This window comes from Necator americanus, chromosome X (assembly GCF_031761385.1).
Source record: "Necator americanus strain Aroian chromosome X, whole genome shotgun sequence".
Lineage (NCBI taxonomy): Eukaryota > Metazoa > Nematoda > Chromadorea > Rhabditida > Ancylostomatidae > Necator > Necator americanus.
The window spans coordinates 31,557,147-31,581,298 of NC_087376.1; the positions used below are offsets into that span (position 1 = coordinate 31,557,147).

The 24,152-nt window shown below is 38.0% G+C and overlaps 4 protein-coding genes across 6 annotated transcripts; 2 read left to right on the top strand and 2 right to left on the bottom strand.

Moving 5' to 3' along the window:
* Positions 1–1,176: 1,176 nt before the first annotated feature.
* Positions 1,177–9,883, top strand: RB195_026067 (uncharacterized protein; the record flags this gene model as incomplete). Of its 2 annotated transcripts, none has more annotated exons than XM_064214464.1 (4): positions 2,102–2,302; positions 4,097–4,100; positions 4,173–4,280; positions 9,822–9,883. In XM_064214464.1, 4 exons carry the CDS (start codon positions 2,102–2,104, stop codon positions 9,881–9,883), a joined length of 375 nt encoding a protein of 124 aa, XP_064070344.1. The 2 variants fall into 2 exon arrangements, with proteins under 2 accessions (XP_064070344.1, XP_064070345.1); XM_064214463.1 differs by lacking the exon at positions 9,822–9,883 and adding an exon at positions 5,444–5,595.
* Positions 9,884–11,322: 1,439 nt separating this feature from the next.
* RB195_026068 (uncharacterized protein) lies at positions 11,323–15,760 on the bottom strand (the record flags this gene model as incomplete). 2 transcript variants are annotated; one of them, XM_064214465.1, is made up of 7 exons in its annotated part: positions 11,323–11,417; positions 12,187–12,270; positions 12,445–12,480; positions 13,401–13,490; positions 13,565–13,655; positions 15,381–15,630; positions 15,690–15,760. In XM_064214465.1, 7 exons carry the CDS (start codon positions 15,758–15,760, stop codon positions 11,323–11,325), a joined length of 717 nt encoding a protein of 238 aa, XP_064070346.1. The 2 variants fall into 2 exon arrangements, with proteins under 2 accessions (XP_064070346.1, XP_064070347.1); XM_064214466.1 differs by lacking the exon at positions 11,323–11,417 and having other exon boundaries at positions 12,179–12,270.
* A 2,855-nt stretch (positions 15,761–18,615) lies between these two features.
* RB195_026069 (uncharacterized protein) lies at positions 18,616–19,953 on the bottom strand (the record flags this gene model as incomplete). The annotated part of the gene is made up of 2 exons (XM_064214467.1): positions 18,616–19,762; positions 19,898–19,953. 2 exons carry the CDS (start codon positions 19,951–19,953, stop codon positions 18,616–18,618), a joined length of 1,203 nt encoding a protein of 400 aa, XP_064070348.1.
* Positions 19,954–22,006: 2,053 nt separating this feature from the next.
* Positions 22,007–22,727, top strand: RB195_026070 (uncharacterized protein; the record flags this gene model as incomplete). Its single annotated transcript, XM_013445466.2, has 2 exons — positions 22,007–22,062; positions 22,385–22,727. 2 exons carry the CDS (start codon positions 22,007–22,009, stop codon positions 22,725–22,727), a joined length of 399 nt encoding a protein of 132 aa, XP_013300920.1.
* Positions 22,728–24,152: the final 1,425 nt, after the last annotated feature.

Here is a 24,152-nt window from a genome sequence, read left to right on the forward strand (position 1 = left end):
GAATTGAAGAATTTATTGCGGTTCTGTTGTTTTTCTTAAAAATTTTCTATCAACAACAAAAAGAGAGAGGATAATTTTCGATAAAACCTTTATTTTTACAGGTTTCTTTTTTTTTCCAGAAGATAATCCCCGTTGTTTAGTTGACAAGGTCGAAATTTTATGAAGATAAGATTAAAATGCTTGACAAATGTGATAACATGGTCCTTACGCTTACAGTAAAATAAATTTTTAGTTGAGTGACATATCTGCCAGTCGAACTTAGCGAGTCGTGAATTTAAAATTTCATCAAACGATTGAAAAACGCTATAGAAGCGTGGTACAGACTACTTCATTTTCTTAAAGAATATGAGAATTCGCATTAATGTGGTCAAAATGAGAAACGAGTGTGATTCATCTTAAATCGAGTGATAAAAATCCACAGTGATATTGTAGTGAAGTGAACGTAGAATTTTATTCATAAAAATCTTAATATTTTACTTTGGATCTTATGTTTGATCTGTTTATATTGTCCCATATACGCTAAATGAAATGGAGAAAGTTGCATCTCAGCACGGTACTTCTACTTTTTTCCGATAAGCTATTGGGACCAAAATAGGTTGACAGTCAGAAATTTCGAAATATGTTGCTGTTTGCACTGGAATTCATTGATGGCTCGCTCAACTGGGACCGTTCAGCGGTCGACATTCACGTCAAGCAACACACACATACACACACACACACCCAGACACACGTAATAGCCGAAGCCAAGAGCTATGAGGACGAGGTTTTGCTGCCGTCGCCGTCTCTCTCGCTCGTGTTGTCAGCAGCCGGTAGCAGCTTCTGCAAACAGAACTCCGAACGGCCAGCGCATTTCGATCGTTTTTGTGTGGGCGAGTTGAGCGGCATACGCGCTTTTTTTCCGCCCGCGAGCGCCGGTCGAAAAGGTCAATGCGCTCGGCGGTGTCGCCGCAGCTGTCCTCGAACGTGTTGTTGTCGCCGCGGCGACATTTGTCGCTCGCGCATCGCCGCCGGGTCAGTCGGGTCGCGCCCGCCCGCCGTCGGCGATGGATCTTGCCCGTTGCTGCAGATGGATATTTATCGTCGTTGCAGCAGCAGTGTCGACCAAGCGGACGACCAGTGAACGTCGGCCGCTGACGATGTATGCGTGTGACGCTTTTTGTTATGGTGTTTGTGTGTATGTGGCGGGCTGCTCGGGAATCGATCGCGCCAGCGTCAGCCGTTTTTGCCAATCAATGCCCATCACCACACGCACAACCAATGCCGCCGTTTCCACAGCCACTGAACTCCGCGGCCACCGAGGAACAGGCACAAGCAATGATGCAAACCGTTGCGTTGGTCTGTGGGTGGTCCTCAGCTGACGGCTGAGGATCGGTGCCGCCACTGTGCTGCGTCGCCCGTGTCCTTCCATATTTATTTTTGCCACGAAATAAAAGAAAACTCTGCGCATTCATTTTATTCGTTCTCTGTGAAGGAGATTTTTTTGAAATTAGTCACTAACCATCATAAGTGTATATATGCAGACAATAACGGGTGAAGTATCAGGTTATTCGAATATCTACGTCAAAAATGCGAAGACTCACCTATTTTTTCATGGAAACAGGGGATTTTTTTCCTAGAAATTGGTGATCTAGCATTGTTCAGACGAAGTAACAGAGAATAAGGTTCATTATACGCATAAATAGGCGCAGAAAAGATGTGATGGATCAGGAATGATGGTTAGACAAAATCACCATATTAATTGTAGTTACAGACGTAGGGAATAGCACAGAGAATCGGAACGATTTGGTGGAGGAACTGAGCCGAGCGCCAGGACGGCAGTGGTGATAGCCGTTGTCACCGGCTGCAACCAGCTAACCACACTGCCACCCGGCACGATGCAGTTCAGCCGTGAAAAGTTCGAAAAAGCGGAGAGAATCGTCAAGCAGCACGTAAAACACAGCAACGATAGGATGCGCCAAAACGGCGCTGACGGAACGTGTGGGGGGCCGATTCGGTGCCGGCAAACGGGGAAATGTGACGACCTCGAATCGAAACCCCGAACAAGGATGAAACAGACAAGGTATCCGCACAGACCGAGCGGCTCACACTCACACACAACCAAATGGGAAGAGTTCTGAGGGCTGAGCGAGGAGGGCGGCGGGCAGGCACAGCAGCGGCACAAGGAACACGCGAGATGGCGGACGAACACTGCCCCGGATCAGCTGATCGTGGCGGCCGCGGCAGCGGCGGCGGCAGCACACACGGGGCGGGCGGAGGCCAGACACTCGCGAGGAATCGCCGCCTCCCCGGAGACGCAGAGATGGTCTGCATACCAGGTAGGTGCATTTTCAACCGAAACGCGTGGAAATGCTGCCTCTGGTATGCGGTCCACATGAACGGACAACCGGAACGGAGGCCAGCGTTGCTCGGAATCACCAATACTTCTCTGATGCACATCCGAACAGTATGCATCGACTTAATCACGAAATGATGTGAGAAGCACGCAAAATCGCGTGAAAATCGGTGTTCGTTGTAAATAGTTGCCGTTAACGACGATGATATGGAAAGATTTGCGTATTCTACGTTCTCCGAAGGCGTTCCAGTTAAATTCATTATAGAAATGTCATTATAGATTGATATTTTCACATTTACCTAATTTCTTTACCGATTGTGCAGATAAAAAGATACGATGTATGTATGAAGATTGGTTTTAGACGAGAAAACAAAAAAAAAAGCTTTATAGGGATCGAAAAATACGATTGTTAAGACCTATCGAAGGACTGACTAAACTATGCTTTATGCAGCTGTACCGATGCTTCCTGTGCAAACACAGGAAGCATAGGCACGCATTCAGGCATTTCACATCAATTGATTTTCAATATGACAAGTTCAGAGATGGTAGTAATCCACTACGTGGTGAGATGAAAATGATCAGAGATCAGAGTACCGGAAAAACTAATCCAAACAACAGTAAAAGTGCGAAACAAGCTAAAGCATTTTCTTCGAAGTAGAACGATCATAACTTTAAATTGTGTCACTTTTTAGGACTACTGCACTATTTTTCACACAAACACACACATACACACGAGTCCTGACGCCAGCCATGCCCCAAACATTTGCAGAAAGGGGGAAAAATTGCCAGTCACGGAAACTTTGTGCTACAGGATCAAGAACTTTCTTTTTCTGTTGTTGTTGCGGTTCTACAGTATTCCTTCTATACATTTTGAATACTGATTATATTCCGTGGGTTTGTATGATTACGACGAAAAAAAACGAGACAAACTGAAGGGAGAGAGAAAGAGAGGAATTTAAGGCCTGTCATATTTCATCGACTGTGTCAGTGCATTAAAATGCTTGGAATTGTGACTAGAATTGTTGTGTAAACCCTTCAAAACATATACATTCGTGCGATGAATTTATATCTAGGAAACTCTAAAGTAAAACCCCTACACTCCTCTAAAAAAGGCTCGGATTTGCTGCGCTCTGAAAGCTGGGCGCTGATCTTGCCCCAAAATGTAGAATAGAAGAAATTAGAAAATTCTTAGAGCAGGAAAGGATCCACAGTTTCCACCATAACTCGAATTCAAGAGAAATGTAGTAAATTTACCAGGAGAAACTGTCCCTTTCTGTTGTCTAGGAAAACTCTAGGAATCTAGGCAATCATACCATATGAAAAAATTCACGAAAGAAGCTAACATAAGTAACTGGTTTAAAAAAAAGGCGATGGCGCTGAGATTCATGTTGCTGGAACATTTACGGCGGCATCTCAGTGGTTCAGCGAGCGGTTACAGGATCCGTTGATGGTTTGATGACGCTAATTTTGAGAGCCACTATGGAAAATTGTTTGCGGCCGGGCCCATGTACTAAATTTTTCTTGGTGAGGAGGATCAATATCAGGTTCACAACATGCTCTCTCATTCTTCATCATCTTTCCGCTCCTCATTCTGGTTGTTTTCCCTCATTGATCGATCATCATTGTTATCACCTAAAAAAAAGAGGAAGCGAATAGAGAGATAGAGGTAGTGATAAGGAGTGAACGTAGCGGTGCTATGTTATAAAGTAATGTCATCATCTAGCGACCTTTTTTTCTTTGAGTCATAATTTTGTCATGTTTTAGTGGGGTGAGTGTGGCAAAATACTCTATATACAATCATAAGTTAGCATGAGAAATGCTTTCGAGTCTTCCGATTTAGAAAATCCCACAGAATCAGTGAAAAAAAGAGAAAAACCTCAAGAAACATCTCAAAATGGGATTACGGTATTTGCTATGATCCAAAAATGGAGTGGAGGCAATCATAACGGTATGTATTACCTTACATATATGTATTGTACTTATTCTGTGATTTTTTTGTCTCTTCAAGTCCTTGATTGAAATTCATGGAGAGTTCTTATGGGACGTTGAATAATTTCACGTCTACCGCTATCCATGTTAGCTATAGCTATTTTCCAAGTTTTTTTTTTCGTGAATTTTATGAGGACCACCCGGGAGTTATCGAAAGTGAGGTCGAAAAGCGCGAAGAAACATGATCAATTGGTCTTTGATTGTTTGTTGTTGTAGAGCGAGCGATTCGCTCTGGTCTATCATGCGACTGTGCATGTGCTCGACAGAATTCGAGAATCGACTTTACATATTAACACACCAGGTGGAAATGAATTACCTCTACGAAAATATCATTTTATTCAATATGTGCCAAATATTGTCAAAACCTAAGAGGAACGTTTAAAGAAACATTCGTCATTGTAAAAATTTTCAAATAATATTTTTATGATGAGCTCTAGTAGTTTCCTCTTCTGAAATTCACGATCTACTTCTTTTAAAATGTTAGCAGGTAGTATCCGGACGTGAACTAAACTGGTAAGTGACTTTAGATTCTGTCCTTGCGATGACAGCTCTCTTAGAGTCTGAAGTGCTCACGTCACAGCTATTCACTTGCAAGATATCAGCTGTTTTAAAAGCAAATCGCATAGTTAACCACGTCGAAAGTTAATGTCGAAAGCGAACACATTAATATTAAATAAAAACGTATAAATTCGCTAGAAATTTACGAGTTTGCACGAATAAGAATATCAGGAAATCTAGAATTTAATAGCAATTTTTGTTTAAATGACATATTCACAGTACGTACGATAATCTCCTGTAGGAAATCAAAGAAAGGACCACTGTTTGCTGTACTGAGCATCCTCGTTAGCCACTTTACAGTAAAGCTTGGATGTTGTTAACATTGTTCTCCGGACATAAAATGTCCGGAACAAATCGATAGACTTTCATTTGCTAGGTGTTTCGAAATCGGGAGCACTCACCTCAGTGTTGGGAGGGGGTGGCATCGCATGAAATATGTCGAAGACACAATATCGAAAAAATTTCGAGTTCCAAGAGATGAAAGACGTCGAGGATTTTTTTCGATGCTATTCCTTTTATAGTCACGTTTCAAAGCTAACGCGATTTTTTCCGAAACACTTGCAGCGAGCACTACGGTGGGATCGGACGGACGAGGCTTTCACGGGATCAGATGGATACAGTCAGTGGCGAGCGGAGGAATGGAGAATGACGGTGAAGTGGTGCGGATAGCGGCTGAGTGGACGAGTGACAGTCCGACGTATTCCTGTGCCAGATGACCAATGGGCGGGGTCTGATTTACATGGCCATAGAATAAAGTAATGAGTTGCAATGAGGACGATGTCATCCGTGAATAAGTCGTCGGAAAGATGTTGATGCGATTTCGTGCCTATACACCTGTAATTCGCAAAAAAATACATATAATGAGGAATCGAGAGCGAATCAGCCGGTGGCTCGAACATTCTAAACCAACAAAGAAATCAATAGGAATTATAGCAGAATGCCGGCTGAACGCGGTTCGCCTACATCCACCAGCTGTATAAAACTATCGGTCGATGCTCGAAAAGTGTCTCCGTCTAACCACATAGCGAATAGGAAACGCCGGAAGAACATCTTGGACTAAAGGATCCGGTAAGATCTACCAGGAAAAGTCTCACAAATCGCTTTAGACGATTTTGGCACACAAGTTACCTGAAGGTCTCAAAGAGCATCCATTCAAACTGCTGTATGACTTAGCGTTCAAAAACAATATTGATGACTAATGTTTATTTTGGTAAAAATCCTGGAAGCAGTGAATTGATCAACATAGCAAGCACCAGATTCATTCATCGAACACTGAAAAAATCATTCGTGCGTTTCCATGAATCCATTTCCATAGAGACATCGCAAATGGTGCAGTCGAGGAAAACAATTTATTGTTGTCATTCATCAGTAGGTGCAGCTAAGCAGAATGCTAGGAAATCATTGAAATGAGTCACATTTTCGAGGATATAATCGAGAATCATGTAAAGCAGAGAGACAGCGAAAAAGTTGATGTTTCACTTCGGAAACGTTTCATCCAATTCCTGAAGGTATTTCGATGACGTGGGAATTATGATTAGGATGACACTCCGAATGTCATCCATGGTGCCTTCTCTGGATTAAGTTGGGTCATAGGAATTTAATGCTCTCGCAGAATAACTGTAAATGTAAGTTAGAAGCAACAAGATAGATAAAATAGTAGCTGGAGAATTTATTCCAAACCTTCATGAAGTTTTGCAATTTTTGAAAATGGAACATTGAATTAGAAGAATAACTTTTTTTCCCAGTTTATTCAAAACTCTAAGACAAGCAAGTCATGTATTTTAAAAACAATTTTTTCAGAACAAAAATAAAAAAATAAAAATTGCTTTGCAACATTAAAAAACCCATTTAACAAATTGCTCCACGTGTGGTCATTTATCCGCACATTTCTTAGGGAATTTATTTATTGGGATAAAATTGAGGATGCTAAATGTGGGAGTTCACCATTGCGGAGACGAAAAAGATTTCTTGGATTCGACAATTTCTTTTATACAAAGAAATAAAAATGAAGTATACAAAAAAGAACTCCAGTAACTTTCGACGGTTGTCTGACTGTTAGAACGGATTTAATTAGGATATTACTGTAAGAGAAAGTGCCACAACAAAAGAATTTCACCTACGTCCTTAGTTCTGAGTTTCATTTTCTATTAACAGTGCTTTATGTCTGTTTTGCTCGTTCATAAAACGTATCAATTTACTTTTGTGAGGCATCTCGGCTACAGTATACCACCGAACACGAACATCACATGGATCATACATGCTGTAATCTCTTATACATATCACTGTATGGAACAAAACGTGAATACAATTAAATACAATATGCATACTCGAAATAAGTAGCCCAATCGTGATTAGCATTAATTCGATCGCTGTGTTCGAATGTCAGTAGGGAACTGTTCGCGATGTTCAGAAATCCTCCAGAAAGTAATCGTGCTAATCCATGAAATACGTGAAACTTTAATATCGCTTAGTTCACAGAGCATCTACTACATTCTGACGTTTTCTGCAACAATCCATAACTATAGTTATAAAAATAATGAGAAAAAAAAATAGATTCGTCCATCTCTTTATCAGTGTCACTCATACAACTTCATTTATGGTGCACCATCGCACGCAGTGATTAGGGAATAAAGGACATATAACAAATGTGAATAATTTTCCTGAATTATTCAAGGATCGGAGGATCCTCGGTCAAAATGGAATGATGACCCGAAGTGAAGGAAAATCAAAACTACCTAGATCCTTTAGCGTTAGAAGAATTCTTGCCTCATTATGGAGGATCAACAGCTGGTGGCTGTAAGATGTGGGAGCCAATCTCACAACATTTCTCGGAACCGAGTAGTACATCCTTGATGAACTGATAACATCAACAGTGCTTCCATGATGCCATTCCTGGCTCACTTTTAGGAAGTGTGACCGAAATTGTTTGAGTATGATGTTTTATTTGCACAGAGACGTGATTACAGTACGGTATTGTGTAACTATGGAGAAGGTGATGAATCCTCATACCGGATGGGTGGCTGGACAGACCGTCGGAAATACGGAGTGTAGGTCGAAATGTGAACTTATTGAAAATAGCGAGGTTACATCGCAGTTTTCTTACAGAACTCAAGGTGTATTACTTTGGAAAAATCTACAAACATGAGTTTTTTTAAATTTTGTTTTTATGACAAAATTTTCAACTTTATATCTCAGTTTTGCTGTGTCGTCGCAGTTCATTTTTCAGTGAATTTTTTTTTGTTGCATCGTCAAGAAAGAGTATAAGAGTGTGGGAAGGAAGTCCCTTAAAGATTATAAAAATTACCCTCGTCTTAAAAATCGAAGCCATCAACATGCAGAAATCCTAACCTTCCTTAACACAACCTACTGTATCTTCGGAGTAGTATTACCCCATCGATGGTAATAAAATAGTGCTCTCTTTAAATCGCTGACCAGAAGGTGTATCCATGAAGAATATTGCGATCATAAATCCAAGAGGTATGTATCGATTGTGTTGAGTTCGTGAATAGGATCAAGTCCAAAGAGATTGGTTTAATAATCAGCTGACTCGTGACGTCATACCTATTCATCAGTGGACTTTTCAATGAAATGATATCCATAGCGTTAAATGCTCTAGTCCAAGATAGTCGAAAAAGATTTGTTTAACGATTTCCACATCAAAACACTTTGATTCGCAATTCGAATCGATTCATCTGACTTGCACAACTTTTTGCACAAGCATTACTGTAGGCCGCATTTAAATGTGTGACATTTGGATGCAGTCTGAGGTTTCTTTGCAGTTATGCAGCTAAGTTTTTAAAAAGAAAGTGAAAAAAGTGGTTCTCAAATAATCAAACGAGCAGAATGTGACATTTTGGGTCCAATGCTACCACATTTTTATCATATTTTTGCATATTTCTTGAATGACACATTGTTGTTGTGTTAAGATCCAAATAATAAGTGTACACCATGTAGCAAAAGTCTGAGTCTGAACTGAGTTTAGCTGACTCCAAATTTTCTGGCTGCTTTTAACGGTAATTGGTAAAAAAAAACTACTGGAAATAACTTTACTCGTCTTATAAGTAACATACAAGTACACTTTCTACGTAATGGGAAGAAAAACAAAGTAAACCGATCACTGTATCATGGATCACTCTATCGTTGGTTATCCACAAAGTGACGCTATCCTCTCCGCACATCCATAGACATGTTCGGAGGTTCCACGAACTAACCGGAAAGATCTGGAAGTAGTCTGTAACGCTTCACAATATGATATTCATAGATATTTCCGCATATTTGTAGCAGTCGTTCGGCCAATCGCACCGGCAACACATATGTTATCGCGATCGGAACTGTGGCAATGTTTTCCAACATGCACACGTCACACATAATTGATGGAATATCATAAAAACTTCAGTGTAACAATTGAACGTCGCCTATTTCTGTTCGAAAAGACATCAAGATGTTCATCTTCACAAAAATATCCTCTATCGATGCTTCACATCGTTCGAACGTTCTGCATCAAATTTTGTGTTCCATCGGACTTTGTAAATGTTTGAACAGTGGTAATCGACGAAATGTGGTCGACAACAAAAGCAGAGAACGAAATTTGAGGGTCGATGAGGTAAATATGATGTGAGCATCATTTCATTGCGAATAGGAAACTGTTGTGGAAAATTTTCCATACAATCAACATTTCGAACGTGAAGAAAATAATGTGCATTGCGCGCCACCAGATGTTGCAGTAGACGTTCTGGGAGAGAAGACGGGGAGACTTATTTCTCGGATGCGACTGGCCCCGTCTCTTTTCAATTTCTTGCGCATGGAAAGACTTTTCACTTCTTCTCTATAATATATAGCAATTTTTCCACCAAATTAACGATATCTTACCAACCTCCAATCAATAATTGCCACCGGCGGCAATCTGATCGTTTATACGTGTTTGTTATTAACTTATTTAAAGACTATCAATCACTACACCGTCTCAAGCCGTACACGCACACATCTCGACAAGGATTACTGTAGCAGAGAGGACGAAGGGTTTTCTCTAAGTGAACGAACATGTGCGGTCGCGTTACAGTATGATGACGGAAGGATCCAGCGGAAGCGTGCACGCACGAAAAAAAATAGCAACAAAAATTTCTCGTGGATAAGAATGGCGAGAAACGTATGCAACTGTATTTAGTGAGTATCTTCTGGGAAATAATGCGGAAAAAAATCATAAATGTATTTAGAACCGGATGATTGAAGATTTCCAGTGATTGAACCAGTGCTTCTATGTTATGGAATTCAATTGCAGTCTTTTTATGGAACTCTGGTTTCTATTATTCTCTGAAAATGAACTTTTTATAAAATGGTTATCGATTCGGGAATGCTGTCTATTGTTGATGTTCTGATAGATGGAACGTGATTGGTGCACTTGCATGACGGGTTGAAAAAAAAACTCTTCAAATTAAATTTCTACAATTTCAAATGCTATAAAAAACTTTCCAAAACAGAAGATTCTCCCGTTTTCAAATTATGACAACGTATTTTGCACAAGAATTTAAATAAATGTAAGAAAATTATTTTTCGCTAAACACCTCTCTTCCTTTATAGAAGTATTCATCAAGCTTTACTTACTTGGTTGAATATCTCAAAAAGTACAACAAATCTTCTGTAAAATTTGATTTTTCCGATTCTTTTACTAACCAAATTGGTTTTTAGTTCAAAGGCAGCGTAAGTGCAAAATCAGAAAACTAAGTTATTTTTAGAAACTGACAGTATTAAAGTGGCCTATGAGTGACAACAACAGGAATCGTTATCGGCAGTGGAATTTAAGGAGAACTTATGATAAAAAAGTAGAAGTGTACACATATCAGAAAATCTCAAAAGACCTGAAAAATTTGAAGAACTGATCAGCGTATTGCTATCCTGACTAATTCCGGTACATGTAATAAAAAAAAGTGGCAAGTAAGTTTACAGCAATTGTTGAAAAAAAGAAAGAAAGAAAGTTACGACAGAAATCCGCAAAAATATTATCCTAATAAGTTTCACAGCGATCCCAGCGTTTGAAGAAAATTCACATTAAAACTCTACTATAGCGTAACTTTTAACTACATATGTAGTCAATATGCATCCGTTACTGTCTAGTAAAGAAAAGTAGCTGATTCATTTCGCACTCCAGAAGATTCCCCTTGACTAACGTAAGTTTGCAGCTGAACTCCAAAACACACCACATAATCTTGCAAGTCAGAATTACGCTATAGTAGAATTTTAATATGAATTTTCTTCAGTCGTTGGGATCGCTGTGAATATTATTTGGGTAATATTTTTGCGGATTTCTGTCGTAAGCCGGAAAAGTTTCACATTCCTGAACAGAAATAAGAAACTGAGCATAACTATTGTCCCGTTTTTTCTTTGTTTCGTATTTGAGGCATCACCAGCAACGTTAAAAAGATCTTCATGGATTTTCATAGGTACTGTTAAGATAATCTGTTTACGACAGTAATGTCATCCACAGATACTTCAAAAATAATGTCTGTTTTCAAAAATTGTCCACAAAAGCGTTTAACCAATTCTGAACGAAAATTTTAAGGTCATAGCAACAATGTTATGTTCATTATTTTTACATGAGAGTACGTGTGGGCGTATCTCATGGACAATAGGCTGATGGTGTTAAAGGATAATAAAGGATAGAGTTTCGGGCGTTAATCAATCCGCTTACTGATAGTGTTATTTCGGAAATTGAATGAATTTGACTTGTACTCTTAAAGATTAACTCATATGGAAGGGAATTAGTGAGAACTCAGCTTAAAATTTTTTGACAGGTGTAGTAAGAACGTATGGAATCGAGAATGTTTTATTACGTGGATGTATTTTTACACGATTGTGATCGTATCAAAATCAGCAGTAATCGTTTACATTCTATAATTTATTCATTATTATTTTATTTGCAACATTATTTTCTTCTCTTCTCTTTTTTCTTTTTCTTTTCTTTCTGTCAATGAGAATGGAGGGCTTAATATTTTCCTTGGAAAATTATTATTATTATTATTATTATTATTATTATTATTATTATTATTATTATTATTATTATTATTTTCCTTTTCCATTTTCCTTCGCTTCCATCCTTTTTCCTTATTTTCCTTTGCATAGATGGTGGGCTTTGAGAATGCTTTGAAGTAATTTCGTAAAGTTCTATTCTTTGCATTTATTTTCAGTCTCTAAGAAATAAATATACGGTTCATAAATATTTTGAAGTGAATAACATAAATGCTTCGCTGCTTTATGGGACCTTTTTACTGCTTGTGCAAAAAAAATATCTTTAAGAAGCAATTTTCACTCACCTCCTGAACCTGGTAGATCTGGGATACCACTAGGAGGTAAAGGTGCTTTCTGTCCTACTGTTGAATATGGTCCATCTCTAATCCCTTAACATCAGATCGATAGGATAAAATAGAAAAAAAAACATTCTAACTTCTTCCGGCCGTTCTATTCTATGCATTCTTTAAATTTCTTGTTTCAGAAAGCCAAAATATGAAAAAGAGGTGTGAATGACGGCGCTAATCATAAATACTAAGAAATTAATAATCGTATTCTCGTACCTGTGTCTCCGTTATCGGCAGCAGGTGGAATTGAACCTAAACAATGAATCTATTAAAGAGTGTGCTCTAAACCTAAGAACCTAAATAAACGATGTGCAGTTTGTAGAATTTTGGACCTAAAAAAATACAGTTTAGCCCTCATAGACAGAGTCTTTAGAATTTTTTCTTGTTTTTGCAGTTGGATTAAATGCAGTGTATTACGAAATTGGCGTGGTACGGTAACCGCAAGAAGAACGTACGGTTCAAGTTGTAGATTACAGAAACGAGTGTGGTCCCGCTTAATTCCCCTAGTCGTCCCAGAAAAAATCGCGTGGGAATCGCTTTACTTCCTACGAGGTACGTTAGAACGCGCCACCAGTGCACACGCTTCGTTCCGTTCAGCAGCGTATTCATTGATTTCATATGGTTGTTGAGAAAACCTCACTAATCTTGGACCGCTCGCCCGTGGACGCGCACGTGCACAACGGAGGTGCGTTGCAACTGATTTTGTAGGAAAGAATGGCATCTTCCATGCCGTTTTTCGCGACGATTAGAGGAAAATGAGCGGAGCCACATAATCTACAACCTGAACTCTAAGTTTTCCTTGAAACTTCCGTACAACGTCAATTTTGTAATAGGCTGCCTTGAAGCTTGGATATGTTTCGACTTGTTACCGCTAGAAGAAGGTATGTAGAAGACTGTGAGTATATGTGCACTCGAAGGTTTTCGAGTTATATCTTCCTCTATCTCATCCTCATATCTAACATTTTTATTGAGAAGAATGACTATGTTTTGAGCCTAATTTTTTCTAGCACCTTAAAATTATTTTAGTAATATTTCGAAAAGGAGTGTTTTTATAACGCAACGTGTAACGTTTTTTTTGGTGGAAAAATTTTTGCTTTGCTTTTTTCTTTTTTTTTCGCTATGTCCTTTGACAACTGAGGCTTTTATACTTCTTATTAATGCTCTAAAATTACCTATTGGGCCACCTGAAGAAACTGGCCCTAACGAACCACCCGCAACTCCAGGATTAACTTCAGAAGATCCTGGAAATCCAGGAGGACGACCTAAAATTCTGTTTTTTTACTATTCGATATCATGACTAGAAAAAAAACTATGAATAAGGCTGGTAAGCGCATACCAATTGCTCCACTAGGTCCTAAACCACCTTGTTGCCCAGAATTCCATGTTGTTGTTTTCGTGATGGTCACTTCGGACTTGGTTTGGAATCCCTAAATGGTAGTGATTTTATAGACGTTGAGTCGAATTTTACCACTGAGCAAATTTTTCTCAGAAATGTGAACTTTGTATTCTTACGAACAAGTTTTTTACGTTAGAAATTGATCTGAAAAAAAAACATGGCGTTATTTAGCAGGTTTTAAAGTTTTTTCTTAAAGCATTCTTCTTTCTTCTTATTGACGATAGTGGGCATTTTTTGCGGTTGTTTTTTCGCTTTTCTCTAAGAAACTTGTTCAAATGTGCTTAATTTCGTAGTTTTATGTCTTTTTTTTTTGTCGAAGGCTTTGTGACATTTTTGGATCGTAAGAAACAGGAAGAACTTGAAGAACTAATCAACGTATCGTCATTTTAAAAGATCATCTCAAAAAAATTTGAAGAGTGTCCCACATTTGTGAGAAAAAAACTTGCATCTCCATCTTACAGCGTGACCCAGTATGGGTGGTTTTGATCCCGGTGGCGCGAACTCGTGACACATATTGGATTACGCTCCCGTCAACGTCTCAGATTACTGTCAACTATTATATATGTGGTGATCTAGGAAATTAACAATTCGCTATGTTTTACATTACTGCATTTATTTTGCGAAGATAAATATAATGATTAACGATATGTGGATTTATAGACTTATGTTAAGCGTTCTGGAATGGGTAGTAGATAGACAGAAGAGGATCCTCCACTTTCTGGAGTAGGAGAACGACATGTTTGACGTGTTATCCGCCACGTAAAAGACTGCGCCAGATTCCACTAACAATAACGTTGGCGATTTTTCTTTTTTTCAAATGCTCTGACTTAGACAAAAGTGTTTTTGTTATTTTTTTTTCTTTAGGTGCAATATTGGTGTAAGTGAATAAATAAATAAGTAAATAATTAATGAGATAAGCGGAAAGTCAAACCATCAGCTCACATTTCTTTAATTGCAAAATCAAAACTGTAAAGAAAATATCCAGTTCTGTGGAAGAGATTTTATAGATGTATTTAAAATTGAGATCGAAGAAAAGAGATTGAGAAAAATTTGGATTTTTGTAAAGTGATCAAGAGAAATTATCACGGATACGTACATAATTGCAATCAAATGAATCGTATGTGGACACGTTTGCTCGGTTGGACCTTTTCTGTTTTATCCTTTTTCTTTTATAATGGTGTACTGTGATTAGCAAATGTTCCGCCGATAATTAGTTTTTTCAGTGTAATTGCTGCCTTATTCTTTTTTGTTTTCTTGGATTTTTGAGTGCGGTAAACAAATGCGCAACAACGACAAGTTGATACAATTATAATGGGTAAGAGAAGAGTGAAATAAAATTTTTAAAAATGACTAAAGTAAAATAAAATAAAAATATGGAGATATGACAGGAACTTCTTCTTAGAGAATAGACGAATACATTTAAAAGGATTGATTAAAGAGCTCAAAAGAAACTTGGACAAAGAAACAAAACAATATGAATAGGTTAAAGGAAGGAAAGACAAACACATTTTATTCCACAAGAAAAGCAAAAGAACTGATGTTTTTTTTTGTCCTAAAATAACAACACTCAGGGATTTGTTCATACTAAAATAGGTGAAAGAAATTAACGTTTAGGAAATATTCCTCAACATGAACCCCTTCATTGCAATTTCGCAAAAAAAGTCCACCTTCACTTTTTAGTCTTTTCCGATGAATCGGCAGTGATTTAGATGGTAAAATATCCTATCCAAATTTATTTTTCACAATTAGAACCTACCGAGCTACCTATTTGTCCGCCAAATCCACCACCACCTCCTCCTCCTCCTCCACCTCCGTAGCCACCATACGATCTTCCGTAGGAGCCCCTGTTCATGCCGCCATAGGAGTTCCCATATGACCCATATTGTGCAGCTCCATACCCTTGTTGAGCGTTATTACCATATCCGTAGGAGCCACCGTAACCATAACCTCGTCGCACAATGTGGTGATATTCAGGGTCGTGGTAGTTTTGTCTTTTTCTCGGATGTCTTAAATTTTTTCAAAAATCTTGTGGAGGTAATGAATGTTACGGATTGATTGAACAAACCTTTCTATGGGTATAATGCTGATCACTATTGGAAAGGAGAGTATTGAGAGAATTTGTACCGTTGGTAACATTAGCGAAGTAATTTTACTTCCCTACATCAACGTTACAAAGTAGCACTAACCTGTTTTCTTCATATGTGGAATAGTGAATTTGTTGACGTAAATGGCGTAAAAACAATGTTTCACTCGCACTGTAATCTCAATTGCGGTTAATGGAGGGATGTGCTGCGTAATTTCTTATTTTCTTTCTTCTTTTCTTTTTTTCTTCCTTAAACGTCAGTAGAGCACACGTTTTTTGGCTATCGGAGTTTCAGTTTAGGAGCGAAAAGTTTGCCATGTGAATGCCGGTGGTTTGTTGCTAAAAAGCCACAAAAATGTTACATGGTAGATTGACAAAAAAATCTGCTTCATAGTGGGACTTGTGAACGACAAGAGATGTGCGGAGGGAGGAGGATAGTAATAAAATTGTGGAAAAAAATTCTTTGATTGAACTAAAAATAAAAACTAATAGGTTGAGGTGTTAAATTTGAAAAAAAAATGAAGCATAGGAAAAATCAAAGTGATTTACACACGCATTTTATCCTATTAACACGAAAAGAGAGACGATAAAGCCCTATTATTTATTTATTTATTTGATTATTTATTCATTTTTTTCCGACTTCACTCATAGGTGTGCCATGAAACAGAAGTAAGAACAAACAAAGCTTCCAAGAATTCAGTCTAAGTTTTATACAGCAAAGGGTCGCCTATGATTTTTCTAAATGGAAGAGAAAGATCCAACGAGAGAGAATTTGAGATTTTTTCTTCAAATCAAAAACCTCCAAGTTCAATTATGTACTTATATAATATATAATTGTACTGTCACTCAATGTGATTGAAGATTTTCTCCCTCTACAAAAAACCTACACCTGTACAATTCCCGGACCCCTTAACAAACGAATTGGAAACAGTAATACAGCAAAACACCACCAGATAAAATTGGATCAACAATAAACACCTTATTTTGTAATTCTATATGCAGATATATAGGAGGTTTATCGAGGTAAACACCTCAATCTTGATATGCCTCACTCACCGCCTACACAGATAGTCTATTTCGACCTCAGCTGTCGGCAATGCATACTATGTTTGGTTTTTCTTCTGTAACAGTTGTGTAACTACTTCAAAAATTCACATGAATAATTTGTCCGCCCCTACTTAGACCATAGGTGCAATTCTTTGGTGGTTTTTTCTGGTTTTTCCAGATTTTAAACTAATACATAGCTTTACATGGATAAAAAATGTTGGAACAGAATTTTTTGAAATATGTGTTACAAAAAAATTCTAGGAAAGAAAAGATATGGATTAAACCAACAAAAGAACTTTTTCTGAAATTTTTAAATTGTTCAATAGAAATTGTTGGTCCGCAAAGAAATAAAAGAACTTTATAAACATTTTAACGTGGGTTGCAAAGAATATAGCTTCACACTTCACTGCTCTGTGCGTAATCGTTTCGCTTACGCTTTCAATATATTATATTAATATATTATAAGTTTTAATTTTAATATATCATATATTTTAATAACTGCACATTTTCAGGTGCACAGAAATACATATGGGTCTCAGTTTTAATTAAGCTATCCTGTCACATACTTACACTTGTCAAATGCAGCTGTGCTAGTGCATCGGGATGTTCCAGAGTTCTTCTAACCTAACGATGACTTCAGAGCGCAGTTTTAATTCTAACTTCTTGCTTCGGAATGTAAGATAATTTTACTTTTACAAAGTTCTTAGTTGTGCACATTTTCACAAGTTTCAATGACAATTAGCCGCTAAATTTGTATTTGCTATTATTAAAACCACTTTTTAGAACTCATGTGGTGTGGCGAAGTAGGTCCGCCACAACCATACTGTGGATGGTTCGAAACTGCCCTAGTGCCAACCAAGCTTCTTCAACGATTACGAGTTAAAAGTCTTCTTTTAAATAAATGATTATTATTCCTCCCCCATCCACCTTTATACGCTTTTCTTGTCAATGTTAAACTTTCTAAGACTCCACTTTAAATCCTTCCTTGAGTTTCTTAAAATAACTCAATAATAATAATAATAACAATAGTTATAGTGAAAATAACAACAATGATGTTAATGATGATAATAATAATGATAGTAATAATAATAATTTGAACTCTTCAAATAAAAGCTAACTGAAAATGTTCAGAGCAGCGGACTCCATTTCATTTCTCTTCTTTAATTTTTAAAATTTCTTATGATGTCATACTTTTAATAAATGCTTAATATTTTTCTCTCTTATTCCGCTCATTTAATTGTATTCAATTCATTGCAATTGTATGACAATCCAGCACTGTATGTCTGGATAAAATGATAAAACTCCTGTGATTTTATTTACGTATCATGCTAATAGAATTCCGTTCAGAAGTGAACTTCAACCTTTTCCTATGTAATTAATTATCTAAACGTTTAGCTGCTATTTTTTATGTCTCTTATATTCTTTTTGTGACTAAGGGAGCTTTAAAAAAACCTTTAAGACTGTTTTTTTTTTCTTACAAAGGTGTGTATATGACATATTAAGGCTCAAAAATTCGGAGATACAACTGAATTACGAGCTTGCTACGAGAAAAATTGTGCTTATACACACCATAAACCCTACACTTCTCTTTAAGAACAGCTTAGAAATTCACGTTTGGTAAAGGAGATAACGATTTAATTATTCATAAACACACGAACCAGTTGTTCTCCAGAATGCAGAAAAGGGCGCAATTGAATACATCAGTGAAATGATTGAAATGTATAAATACCACATGGAGGGAAAAAGCTGAACTCGGAGGTTTAGCTGAGCTCTTTAAGACATGGACTTTTCTACTAGAGCAATCCTATTTAATGATTCTCGTTAACATTCAGTACAGTACAACATTCCAATTTGGAATAAATCAAGTCAATTTTAGGACACTGAAACCAAGCTCTTTCAATTTTTCAGCAACTTCTTTAGGAAGTGGAGGTGATCGAAGAATTACTTTGTCGTCCGGATTTGATGAGGTCGATGAGTCATTAATGGCCGTTGTTGTCGTTTCTGGCTCGGATTGAGGAGTCGCAGCCGGTAGAACTTCGGTAGGTACGTACTCGTCCATTGGGATAGTTGAATCACCTAGTGGTCGAGCAGTAGTAGAAGATACGTCATCCTCTGCTCCTGGATAAGGTGGCGTCGATGAAGATGATGAGTCTTCAGCATCAATGTAGAGAGGAGGACCGTCTTTCTCCGGAGGGTAAGCTGTTACCGATGCAGGCGTCGTGCCCATTATTTCGACGACAACATCAGAAGTGGTTTTATCATCTGTAACCGATTTGAGTTTCTCGTCGATAGGACCCAATGTTGTTGACGGAATTTCATTGGGCAGTTCTTCTGCTTCAGTTGGATTACCAGCTGCCAGTTTTCTGTTAATATCTGAATCAGTTCCATCGTCACCGACAGACTTCATGGAAAACTCGTCCGTTTTTGGGGCATCCTCCTTCGCAATTTCAACGCCATGCTTGTCTTGATTACCACCTTCATTTTCCGGCGACCTTGCTAAAAATGTACCTGAAAATCTACTATCAAAGTTTGAGCCACCGAAACCACTTTGAATGGTAGTCGTTTCTTCCGTCGGGGACTGTACAGGATAATTAGCGTTTAAACTTCCCTCCCAGTTTGTGGGCGCAGTAGGATACGCATCCTGCGGTTCAGAAGAAGTTTTGACGTTATTCTGCGAATAAACTATTTCCTGGTCTCTGATAATTGGAGGCCTTCCATATGAACTACCACTGCTTCTAACTGGTGGAGCTGTCGCATATCCAGAAGATTGGTGCGAATAGTAAGGATTGTATGGATAACTGTAGTAACTACTGTGCTCGTTACTATTTACATTCCACCCGGAAGGTGCTTGATGAGGAGTCACATATCTTTGCTGATAGTAATTGTAGTAGGCTGGAGCGTGTTCGTAGCTGGTCTGTTGTTGGTATCCATACGGTCGCTGATATGAAACTTGATCGAATTCCCATTGCTGAAGATGATACGATGGCGAATTGAATTGTCGTTTGACCCTGGAATGTGTACGATTAATCAAGGTCACCATCATCACTCGTCACTATAAGCATGATTCTTCGCAGCAGAACATAAGTACACAAAACAAAGTATAGCAACAGTTACGAAAAAATATGCAAAAGGAGCTGAATTACCTCAAATTTTGAATTCCTGGAAGGAGGACAAAGAGGAGGAGTAGAAGAGTATGCATTTTGGCACGGCACGGTAACAACGTTTAACGTCGTGAAGAATCCGAGCGTAACCAGTTGCAGTCAGGGACACTGGCCGAAAAATGACCCATTTAAGGATGTGAGTCATCGACTAAATACCTCGCAGATCATCCGATATAATCACAAGTCACATGAGTTATTTGTGACTGTTGAGCGAACGCAGGAAATTCTTTCTTCGTGATGCTAACAGTTGATGGATGAATCATCAAATCATAAGCATACGAGAACAAAGCCGAACGATCAACAAACTGGCTGTTCGGAGAAAATCGTTTCGGAAGAGCTAAATGCTACCTTAACTCATCCTTGATTGGAGCACGTATCGTCAGCAAAAATAAACGTTTCCAAATGGAAAAAAAAACTCTCACATTTCTTTCTCGAACAGAATTTCTAAAACCTTTTAGCGACAAATAGTTGAAGGAACCAGATTCCTAATTTAAATTATTGTTTTGCTAACGTATTTACTGTTGTTCACCTAACGGACAGAAAGAGAAATTTGAGAACAGAAAACGTTTTTTTCTCTCTCTCAAAAGAGACGCTCACCTTGACGTAAAAAAATAGCAAGTTTTGCAGTTTTGCAGAGAAAAGGTCGATCAAGGGAATGATAAGGATAGCATTTATCTCCTCCACATTTTTCATGCTTGACAGGATTTGGAGCTCAACTAGTAAGAAGGATGGGAAGATCCATTGAACGCAAGGAACTGAATTGGAAATTTTAGGAACTTATTTCCGATATTTTGAACACATCTTACTTTTAAGCTCTCAATCATCTTAACTTCTCTGATAATGTACTGTAGGATATTTTTGAGTATATACATAACTTCTAGGTGATTTATTATTCTTCGTCCAGAAATCTTTTGAACAGTCTTCCTCAGAAAAAAAAAACAAGAATCCGCAAAGAAAGAACCTCTGCATTGCATAATTAATTTTCAAAAAAAAAAACAGATGATGATGGTCATCATCGTTTTATGATGCGCGAAACGAGAAAAAAATGTTCCTCAATACGTCGTACGAACTTTTCTTCACCTAGACCGACACTTCAGGAATAGAGCTTAGGTTCGGCGATACTAATGGATCTTATTAGAAATATAATCAGGTGCACAACAAATAAAAGGACTTATTGTTCCTATCCGAATCCCATAAGGGAAATTTCTTACCACTTATCAAATTATCGAATAATAACCTAAGCAGTAAGTTAATCTCAGACGCTCCTTGGATGCTTCTGGATTTTAATTAGGTCTTTGATTAAATGCATGTAATTATGTGCGTAACATAGCAAGCTTAAAAGCTTTCCGAGAATTGCCAACCAATCAGTGTTAGCTCCTCTCAGTGAATCCATTCATTCGATTCATCATTAGGTTTCCTTTTTTTGTTCAGAGAATTTCGAGCAACTGCGACTAATTCGTTTCGAAACTTGTGAAACCATGACGGAGTGGTTGAATGGTTTTTTAAAAGAAGTATTCTCTTTACAGAAAATCTTCTTTTTTTCTCTTTTCTTCTGTTTGGATCCAAGCAGTTTCCTATGATGCATGATTCGTTACCAGTAGCTAAGTTTTTTTTTAGTTTCCTTGCAACGTCCTCAAAAGCATGGTTAAGAGTTCAGTTGTAGGCGAAAATGTTAGCATTACGGTAATTTCTCTCTCGCGGACAAAATTTGAAAAATACGGTCGAGCGAAGCTTTAAGGACTACTACTAAATATACTTCATCAACACTCTTCTGTTATCGTATATTTTTTACTGCAGCGATAAACTTAAATTTCCTTCTTCTCCTCTTCTTAAATTCGTCATTCTGAGTAGAAATGGAAGGCAGGATTTTGACGAATTCTCTCAACTCTTCCCGAAATCAGGTCAATTCAGGTCATTCTCTCTTATATGGAATCTACATTGACTTACGTTTCTTTTGTTTCTCTTTCGTGATAAGAGATGAGACACGAAGGTTTGCGTGATAGAAAAAAATACAACGCCCACTTCTTTTAGCGAAGTCGATACGGTGGCCGGTATATAAGCCCACACGGTTCAAATCAGATCCACGTCATCATGATGATCTACACTTTTCTTCTTTGCGTCGGTGTTGTGTCAGCTGGTGTCGGAAGGTTAGTTACGAGTTTTGGGATTCGTTTATTTCAACGTCTTTTTTTCTATGAAATCGATGAACTGTCAAAAAATATTAAGGGAAGATCTTTGTTCATTTCTCTGGAAGAAGAAAAGTAAAACATTCAAATAACAATTGAAATAAATCCTGAGATGTATTACGTAGTGTCTGCATGCTTTTGTTTGTTCTCATAACATTATCGTTGGACTTTAAGGGGAATTCTAGAACTAGGTTACTACCTCCGAAAGATCGTTTCCCCTGAGGAAGTCTACTTCTCTTTCGTTTTCGTAAAGCGATTCTAGTAAAATTGCTCCAATTTTCAGATTCCGTCGTGGTGGTTACGGTCGCCCAGATATTCTACCTCCTCCACCTATTGACTCCGGATTACCACCTCAGGAAGAGACTCCGGTGTTCCCACCATCCGGAGGAGGTGGATATGGACGCCCCAACTATCCACCACCATTCCCACCATCGGGCGGCGGTAACTATGGCCGCCCCAATGATTTCACATCGGTTAACGTGTACGACAGACCTTCTGGAGGTGGATACGGTCGACCACATGGTGGATATGGAAGGGGAGGTTTTGGAGGTGGTGGCTTTGGCGATTCTGACGGAGGTTTTGGCGGTGGCGGCTCATTCAACGGACCATTCGGCGGCGGCAAGTAGAAAATTTCAAGCTATACGTTCGATACGGGTACTCGGTCATTTTTCCAATAAAACGTTGGAACTTTCTATGTGTACTTATCGATTTTTATTCATGCTATCAAACGAGGTTTAGTTAAGAAATTAAGCTCTACATGGGATACTATCAAAAAAAAATTAGTTTCAAATAATTGATGTTAACTAAACTCATCGCGATTCCAAAAGAAAAAAAATAAGGACACAGAGAGGTTCACTGAATAGCTGTGGTTTTCATACTCTCGTTTTTCTACGCGATAACTTGAAACTGCTTTTCTCTCTTAATTTGTTATATGTGACGGTTTTTTTTACGCAGTTTTGTTACAAAATGACAGGAGCGAAAGCAAGTTGTCAATAACATTACAGTAGATTTGTTTCAAGGTCTAAAGACGATCGTTCAGGCTGCAACCTTGGTCTGTGTTCATTCTAAAAGGTTCGATTCCTTGAAAGTACAAAGCGCTGAGAGAATACGAGAAATCTCTCACTATCCTTTCCAAGTTTCCCAAATTTTGTCAAAAGAAACTTTTTTTTTAACTTATTCTTTTTGGGAGAAAGGGCAAAAATGTAAAATGACGCGTGCATTATGACGTTTGCCTAGTGCGTTTCCTTCTTAGATTTCACAAAAAGTTCCAGAAAATCCATGCATACATACTCGACGTCATAATTCACTCGACGCGAGCACACTTCTTCCAGAGCCGGAAACGAGTCGATGAAAAATTGTTTTCACAATTAATCGTCAAGAAAGCTCCTTCGCACGATCAACACAACAATTTTCGAGTTGTAGTGAAAATTAAGATCTATATCACAGGTTTGTAGGCTCCTTTGAAATATCTCAGCGAAGAGGGATAAAAAATTAATCGAATATCAGGATTGGTGTCGAATACGAGTTGCTGTACATACTTACGGTAGAGGAGAAAACAAGATGTGAGATTTTCCACGATTCTCCAAAAATTATATTTACTAATAATCTACGCAAAAATGGAATTAAAATTGCGGAAATTTGTACATTTCAGCAGTGCTTTTCTATTCGCTATCCTAGAAGAATTAAAGAATTCGCAAACAATCCTAATCCAAAAAAATGAACTAATAAATGAACTAAATGTTCTGGTATTTCATAGATTTTGTCTTGCAATGAATTCTAACACAACCCAGCTGTTTTTCAAGACACAAGAATGGCCATTTCGTTTGGAATTAGCTTCTGAATAGTGTTCTTAGGAAAAGATACTATGAGAAGGAGAAATTTCATTTAAGGGAGAAGACGAATCCGCAGGAGTACGAATCTATGCACAATACAGTGAGATCTGCAATAATACTATCCAAATGGCTGCCGAGAGAAGAAAAAAACGATATGAATACAATTTTTTCATAACCGAGGAAAAGATTTTTCCATAAAGTATTATTCTTAAGCCTTCG